Here is an 8,621-nt window from a genome sequence, read left to right on the forward strand (position 1 = left end):
TAAAAAAAGCCCAATTAAACAACTGGCTCAAAAACATTATACTTATTTATTGGGAATTATCCAAATCTATCTCTGGGGGATGGGGAGGTTGCTTTCAGTAATCCCTTGGACAGCAATAACCAGAACTAAACATTTCTGATAACTTTTGATCTGTTTTGCACTTCAGCTTGGAGAAATTTTAGCAGTTTTACAGTTATACCTCCATCTAGTGGTAAAAAATACAAGTTGACAATAACCTTTAAAAAAGATTTCTTCTTATAAAAATTTGAGTAATAGGTGTTAAGAACCAATATATTTTTCCTTCTAAATCCTTGTTCCTTAGACATTATACTTGTATTAAATGCTATATAATGCTTTCATTTTAAAAAAATATGACCCTGTAAATTCACCCTTTATTTACAGATAACTCTCTTCACTGTTCTTAGGAGGAAAAAGAAGTGCATTCGGTACCTACAAGGAAAAGGACACTGCTCCAGCCCAGTTTCTTCCAATGGAAGTACTATAGATTCCCCTCCCTCCCCTGTGGATGTGCTCCAGTGTACATCCCCTGCTTTTATTCCAAACAAGCTCGCTGTTCCTGCTGATCTTATACACCAAAACCAAGCCAATCCTTCTTCTTTATCTGCACATCTCAAAACTGCTACAAGCACATCAGGACTTCCTTCTAATAAATGTTCAACAATGCCTCCTCATAAATCCATAGTGCCAGGTGAATCCTCAGGGCACGATATGGTATCAATAGAAACATAGTACTAATGTGATAACAAGGCGCACAGATTCATCACGCACTTTGCTGATTGGTTCTGCTGCATACAGAAGCTACAGAGACAACTTCAGCCTGCCATCAAATGGTATAGTCTTAAAGTCAGGCAAAAGCCAAATCAGAAAACAAAAACACTGCAGCACTAAAAGTCTAAGTAAGGACATCAACAGTCTCTTTGAAAAGTATGAAGATAAACTTAATTCTGGTCAGTAACTGAATTATTTGATCTCTTTTCCAACGGAGATAAAAGCAAAATATACTGATCTAATTGCAGATGAGAGGTGCTATAAACGCTAAGGCATTTATTAAACTATTATAGTCAAAGTCCTGAGGTCCAGCCATCCAATACATATTAGACATTACAAAAGCAGTTGTTGAATGACAAGCTCAAATGTTCCACATAAAATGTATAAAGCAGCTTGTAAGAAACTAAAATATTTCATTATGCCTCATCTTTGGGATCAAGGGTGGATTGCATTAACAATGTTTATTCCAGCAGCTTTATTAGGTGATAAAATAGGAGAACACTGGCTGTGAAAGTCTAGTATTCCAGACATAGGACTGTGTGCATCACAATTTTTCAGCTACAAAGATTTTTTATGCTATCTACTGTAAAGTATGCAAAACTCAAAAATACTTATTTTTCACAATTTACCGTACTTTTGCTATATAATCAATGGGAAATAAGAAAAGGATATAAACTGTGCCTCTAATCACAAAAAATTTACTCTGCAGTCTTTGTGACTTCTTAAAAACTTGCCAAGATTTATCCACCATCTATTTCAAGCCAATAATGATAGCACACTGCCTATAGAATCATTTCTGCAATTGCAGTATTGAAACCTAGTCATATTCCTCATTCTATGTTTCTCTCTTGTCCATACTACAGGGAAGATATTTATTTGAAAGTTATATGCTTCCCCAGAGCCCAATTCATTTACTGTGCTAAGCAAAGTTGATTGCTTTGAACTTTAAACATAGAATCAACACAGATGGTCTCCTTCTGGTGCTTACTTTAGGGATGGTAGTTTTTCTCAGAAGACAAACACAGAGTCACACATTGATACCAATCCCAACATGCTGAGATAATAGTGGACAAAGGGTAGGAAAATTCATAAAATAGAGTAACTGAAATGGGCGAGTCACTTCATTACAATGGTATTTCAACAAACCTTACATTAACTTTTCTGGGAGTAAAGGAAGGTTACAAAATCACAGCCCTGAAGAGTTTGCAAGTCTTAACTTTATGGATTTGAAACTTTCTCAACTTTATGGACTTGAAACTAAACCATTTCTCTTAACTTTATGGAATTGAAACTAAACCACTTCACTCCATCTGAAAGGACCTCATTTTCAGCAAGATGAGACCGTAATGCTGGCAGGTTAGTTTGAAAATAGGGAGTAAGCAGACCATAAATGAATCAAAGGTAGAATTGCAGGTTGATCCTCCTAATATTTGCATGATGTTCGCATTCAAGTATCTTACGAACTCAAGGGAAAGGAGAAGAAAAGTGATTCCAAATCTGAATTTCTGAATTAATATCAGAAACCTCATTAAATCAAGAGTAGATAAGCCCTAATCTCTCAGCCACTTTTTTCAGCCATCTGACTTAACCATCCAATATAATAGTATGACTGCTAAGAATAGCTGGTAATTCCCCCCCCCCCAATTTTAGGGCAAAAACTCACCCAAAAAGTGTAGTATAAATCCTAATAATTCAGCTTCAAAAACTTATCAGAGTTGGGAAAATCCCAGGCCACATACATATATTTTACTTTATGTGTGCCTTTGAGTTAGCTTTGATCTACAAAACTACACAAAGAAATCCATGCAGTTTTCTTGGGAACAATTTTCAGAAGTGGGTTGCCATTGCCTTCATCCTATGGCTGAGAGAATGTGACTTACACTAAGTCACAGTTGATTTTGTGTCTACAATAGGACTAGAACAGAATCACCCAGCTTCCACTAGTGCCTTGATCCATACATGGTCCTCCATTAAAACCTTTAGTAACCCAAGAAAAACTAGGAGTGCCTTTTGGCATCAAAAGATTACCCAAAATTGATTTCAAGTCTATGCAAGAGTACTTCCCCAAGAATATCATCATTTTGAAATTTTATTCTTTAAAATGCTATACTTGATTTCTTCTTCCAGAAAGGCTCACTCAATTGATAGTTCAGAAGAACTCTGAAATTAGTGAACTCCTCCTGACCCCAATATGATATAAGCATAGCTCATAAAGAGGCACTTCTGCATTTGCACCTACAATCAGATGAGTACATAACTAGATATGCAAAAATGGAACTGAATAACTATTCAGTATTAATCAGCATGGTTATCATTTATGTGACTAGGAAGATAAGCTATTTTAGTTAAGACTAGAAAAGTCACAAGAATTTAGAAACATTTAAAAACAAGATTCCAAAAATGCAAGTATCACTTAAATACCAAAAAGAGATGCTTAAAAATGCTGTATTAAATTTTCTTTATTTTATTTTCTTTCGCTGTGTAAAATGAAAGCTTTTATCATGGTGTTTTACTCAAGTTAAATGTATACACAGCAAGTGCAATTTTAATGCCATTATCTACTTTTCTGAAGAGACTGAATGTACCATGTCATGGAAATTTAACTTTAATAAGCCACACAAAAATCTCTGTATGTATGTAGCAGGGGAAATTTTCATTTGTACAATTATCATCTGGAGGGTTTTTTTGTCTTTTTTAATCTTGAATTTGTTTTGCTTCTTTGTTTAAAATTTGTTTATGGCTTTATAAATAAAAGTGATCTACCAGATTGTCCATTCAAAAATGGGTAACTGGGGACTATAATCCTATAAACAATGTTATATTTTTTGTGTGTATATGTCTATATATTACAAAAATATGGTACATGGCATAGTTTGTGAAGAAAACCAATGAGCCACAATAATTTTAGATTCATCAAGCATTCAAATTTAAAATTGAACATTTAGCACTATATCTAAGTGTTAAAAGGACTTTATTCTTAAAGACTGTATGCATTAACTGCAATCAAAACTTTAATCAACACCATCATCCTAAGTGCATAAATCAACAAAGCTAGATCTAGTTAGCCACTTGTAGACAATGACAGTGAAAACTGACCGGTTTACCTATTTTCTTTAAAATTTCTTCATTATCTTCCTACAAAAAAAAAGCTGTTCCAGGGCAGGGGTCTCCCTTAGGTGTATGGCTATAGCAGTTGAGAGAAATTGCAATTATGTTAAATCTAATAAGGGCACTGTAGGTGGAATGTACAGGTGCTGCTTTCTGATTTTGTTTGAGCTTCCCTCTTATTCACTATGCATGTACAATGGTATATCAGCTGTGATCTCCAATTCTGAGTGAAGTACATGAAGCAAATATCTATCTCCAACTATTTTAAAGTGACATTTCACTAATTTATATTACCCAATGCTCAGATTGGTTCCTACAGCTAAACTGTGCCTCCCCAAATGAGTCTGTAACAGCCATCAAAGAGAAAACCATTGTTGTCCACTTGAAAGGGCCCAGCTGAATCCTTCATATGCCTACAACAATTCTGTTACATTTTTGCATCAATCATTATTAGAAGGCAAATGGACCTTCAAGTCAATGTTGACACCTGGACTGCAATTTTCTTGGCAAGATGTTCTGTGATTTTCTTTGTAGAGCTGAAATAACCCGATTGGTCCAAAGTCACCCATCTAGTTTCATACCTAATATAGAACTAGAATTCAAATACACCTTGGTGCCTTGACGACCACTGTATATGAAACTGATTTGTTGACTAGAAAAAGCATGATAGTTAAAATCACCTAGCCTGAGCTTCCCCTTAAGATTAAAAGAGGAATACTATCTTGGGAGACAGTCTCTAATTTTTCTTCAGGTCAAGGGAGTGAAAAAGTAGGTGAACAGCTGTTCTTCATTGATGAAAAAGACTAGGATAATTTGCCAAAGTGCATACTGTGAGATGACAGTCAGCCACACTGCTTTGATCTCAGTCCTCAGACAGAAATGTAGATGGAAGAAACCAGCATAATTATGTACAGAACTAAGTTTCCGAAGCTGTAAGACAAACAATACATTTTTTGAATCTACAGAGAAGCCTCCATTACTGCTCTTTTGGGCTCTAAGCTCTCTGCCCTTCTTGCTCATATGCCCAAGAAAGCATGGATTTCATCCAAATTTCCTGACGTGCTAATTCCTATCAAGGCAATAACTTCAATTCTCCTTACTACTTGCTCTCTTATAACAGCTGAAAAAATGAGAATGACTGAAAAGTCATGGGGATTTGTAATACCCCTTTTTTTTACAGTAGAACATTGCTATCCTCTCAAGACGGATTTCAATGCTACAACATGCTGGGCTCAGTAGACTGCCAAAGTGTGTTCTGAGACAGTAACTTGAAAAAGCCAGTGTATGCATACAAAGGTCAAACGTTTAAGGCACACTGAGGTAAAAATAGTAGTGGATGGATTGGAATGGAGACTGTTCAGAAACTAAGATTACACTTCTGTCACATTTTTAATTGTTTTTTTATTGCATCTAATTGGGACACATTAAAAAGAGACAAATTCTAAAACTTCATTACTCATTTTATCCTCAGCAGATTTTTCAACTGAAACTTATAGTGGAATGTGAACTATTTTGTAGGAAATGACCGTTGGCTTACCTGAATGGTCGTTCTCTGGGCACTGCGAGAGTGTCCAAGCATGGGTTAACTTCAGCTTGCTGCCCAAGGACTGAGTTCAAAGTTTGTGCAGCCACGCCTCCTGCTCCCTTTAGAGGCTCAGTTTAAAAAAACAAAGGTATGAGACCCAGAAAGATGCTGTACGGAGAAAAATCTATGCCATGGAGGTGATGTCACGCGCACGCAGGCGACCCCAGAGAGGAGTTGGACACTCCCGCAGCGCCTAGAGAACAACCATTCAGGTAAGCCAACAGTCATTTCCTACAAAATAGTTCACACACCACTATAAGTTTCAATTGAAAAATCTGCTTGGAGTGTCCAAGCATGGCACATACCCAAGCTATGTAGTCCCAGGGTGGGAAGAAGGAATGTCCTGGTTAGCAGGAGTTGCGAGTAGCCACTGTAAAACTCTCCTTCCAAATGAAGCCTCGGCAGAGGCAAAGGAGTCCAGTCTGTAATCCCGAATGAAGGGCGACGGCGAGGACCAGCGCCCTGCATATCTCTTCAATAGGCGCTTGAGTGGCCCAAGCGTCCGTAGTCGCGGCGTTCCTTGTGGAGTGTGCTGTTATATGAGGAGGAACAGGCCTAGATTGATGTTCGTAAGCCAGCCTAATGCAAGCGTGCAGCCAACGTACTATGGTGGAAGATGATACCTTCCTGCCCATGGAGGTGGGCTGAAATGATATGAAGAACAATTCTGACTTGCGAAAAGCAGCTGTCCTCTTTTTGTATACCCGCACAGTGCATCACACATCCAATTTGTGCCAAACGCACTGCCTGGGATGCCTGGGGTGCAGTCAAAAGTCGGGGAGGATGACCTCCTGCGTTCTATGGAATAAGCTGTTAATTTTCAGTAGAAAGGCAGGGTCCAATCGCAGAATAACTCTGTCCCAATGTATAACACAAAGGTCCTCTCTAACTGAGGGCGCTGCCAGCTCCGAAATTCTGCATGCTGAAGTGATGGCTATGAGAAAGCCGGTTTTGAACCACAAATGTTGTAGGCTAATAGAGTGAATCAGTTCGAATGGTGTCGATGTTAGGGTCTGCAGGACAACCGATAGGTCCCAAGTTGGGTAACGGTGCACTGTGTGGGGGGGGAGGGCGTAGGTTGGTGCCCCCTTTAGGAAACTGCGGACTCTTGGGTGTCTGCTGAATGGTAGAGAAGCGTCTCTGGACAAAATGGTGGCCAGGGCCGCCGTCTGCCTCCAGTGTGTTGGGGGCAAGGCCCTTTTCCAACCCATCCTGGAATCCTAGAAGTTGGCTCCAGGTGGCTCTTCTCCAGATTGACAGAGAAGACGTGATGCTCTAGTGTGTGGATGGTGACATTGAGATCTCGACACGACTGCTCCCTGGACGACATCAACAGGATGTCATCCAGATAACAAACGAGTCTCACCGGACGAGATCTGAGATGTGCAGTGACAGCAGCCAGAAGTTTGGTGAACGTTCTGGGGGCCGATGAGAGGCCGAAGGGAAGAGCCTGGTATTGGTAATGCTAGTTTGCAAACTGGAACCTCAGAAACTTGCGATACGCTGGATGAATGGGAACATGCAGGCACGCTTCCTTTAGGTCGATTGATGTCAGGAAGTCGCCCTGCCTGATGCAACCCACGATGGTCTGGAGTGATTGCATCTTGAAGCGCTTGTACGCTAGATGGATGTTGAGTTTCTTGAGGTTCAATATGGCTCTCACCCTTCCCGAGACCTTGGGAACCAGAAAGAGGATCAAATAGAATCCTCTGCCCTCCTGACCTAGGGGCACCTGCTCGATGGCCGCTATGTCCAGTAGATGCCTGACCTCTACCTGCATCAGTTGTTGCTTGTGGGTCGATTTCAGGAGGGGGCAGTGGATGAATGCCCGCAGAGGAAAGGAGAGGAAGTCTAAGGTAAGGCCGTGATGGATCGTGTTCAAGACCCAAACGTCCGTCGTCTCCTCCCACCAGATGGCGTAAAGCTGTAGCCGACCCCCTATGAGAGGGGACCGGTGATGATCACTTCATTCTTCGAAAGGAGCGGTTGAAGAACCCTCCTCTAAAGGACCTGCGGTTGCCCTGTTGCCTGGTTTTGTCCCTGGGGGCGGTCCTGCATTTGAGAATAAGGCCTGGTAAATCCCTCAGAGGTGGATGAGGAGTCTGCATTCTGTAAGGACTGCCTACGAAAGGAGTGACCCTTACGGTCCGATTTCTTGGTGACCGCTGGTAAGATTTTGTGTTTGTCCTTGGACTCAATCAAGACTGAGTCCAAGGCCTCACCAAAGAGCTTACCACCCTTGAAAGGGGCCGAGGCCAACTTCCACTTCACCTTCATGTCCGCCTGCCAGTGGCAGAGCCATAGCAGATAGTGTGGTCACATTAGATGCCAGAGCCCTAGAGAAAAATTTGGTGGCATTAAGGGAGATGTCGGCCGAATATTCGACCGCTGCAATAATTTTATTTATGTCCTGGCACGATCTACTGTCGCCAGCTGGGAGGTTGGATAGCAACTTACGGAGCCAAAATAGGCTACTAAAGTAAGAAGAGGAGGAAGCTTTCATGACCCACACAGTGGCCTGTGAGTCTTATGACAGGCCTTCTCCGCCCTCTTGTCTTCCGTCTTGAGTCCTTCCAGTAGATCGCTGGAAGGATTGAGTTAGAGGTTAGTGCCACTATGGGGTCATCTACCTAAGGAAGCTTCAGGAGATCCTCTATGCCACTCTCCATAGAGTAGAGCTTTTTGTCCACCCCACTGGGATTAGCCATTGACCTAGGCTGGGCCAATTGTCACTGGATGACATCCAGGAAAAGCTGCGGTGCTGGGACAAGATTCTGAGGGGGAGTGGTCTCCTTAAAGAGACCTGCGCCTGGATCCCTGGATCCAACCGTTTCCTTGATAGCCTGTTCAGTGACATTCTTGTCAGATTGGGTGAGAAGTCCCATCTGAATGGATGAGGCCCTAGCCTGGGTCAGTATGGCCTTAAACATAGAGGGCTTGAATAAGCCCGAGAAGGCGGGGGTGCCGGGGACTGGATTCTCATTCTCCGATAGATCAGGGGGGTCCTGTCCACCCTCCTCATCCTCAGACACCTTGCTGACAGCAGAGGAAGTGGGAGGGGAGGTTCTGGTAGGTTGACTGTGAGCCCCTGCGGACTGCACCTTAGCTCTGGCCCTGTTTTGGAGAGGCAAGGTGAGAC

At 41.5% G+C, this 8,621-nt stretch overlaps 1 protein-coding gene across 1 annotated transcript in view; it reads left to right on the forward strand.

Moving 5' to 3' along the window:
• The window catches only part of TCF7 (transcription factor 7), a 135,699-nt gene extending 132,550 nt beyond the window's left edge, over positions 1 to 3,149 (forward strand). Inside the window, exon 13 of the mRNA XM_032208627.1 lies at positions 426 to 3,149. Within this exon, the coding sequence (XP_032064518.1) occupies positions 426 to 750 (325 nt within the window). The 3' untranslated portion in view covers positions 751 to 3,149. The remainder of the gene's footprint in view (positions 1 to 425) is intronic.
• The last annotated feature ends 5,472 nt before the right edge of the window (positions 3,150 to 8,621 follow it).

This window comes from Thamnophis elegans, chromosome 2 (genome assembly GCF_009769535.1).
Source record: "Thamnophis elegans isolate rThaEle1 chromosome 2, rThaEle1.pri, whole genome shotgun sequence".
NCBI lineage: Eukaryota > Metazoa > Chordata > Lepidosauria > Squamata > Colubridae > Thamnophis > Thamnophis elegans.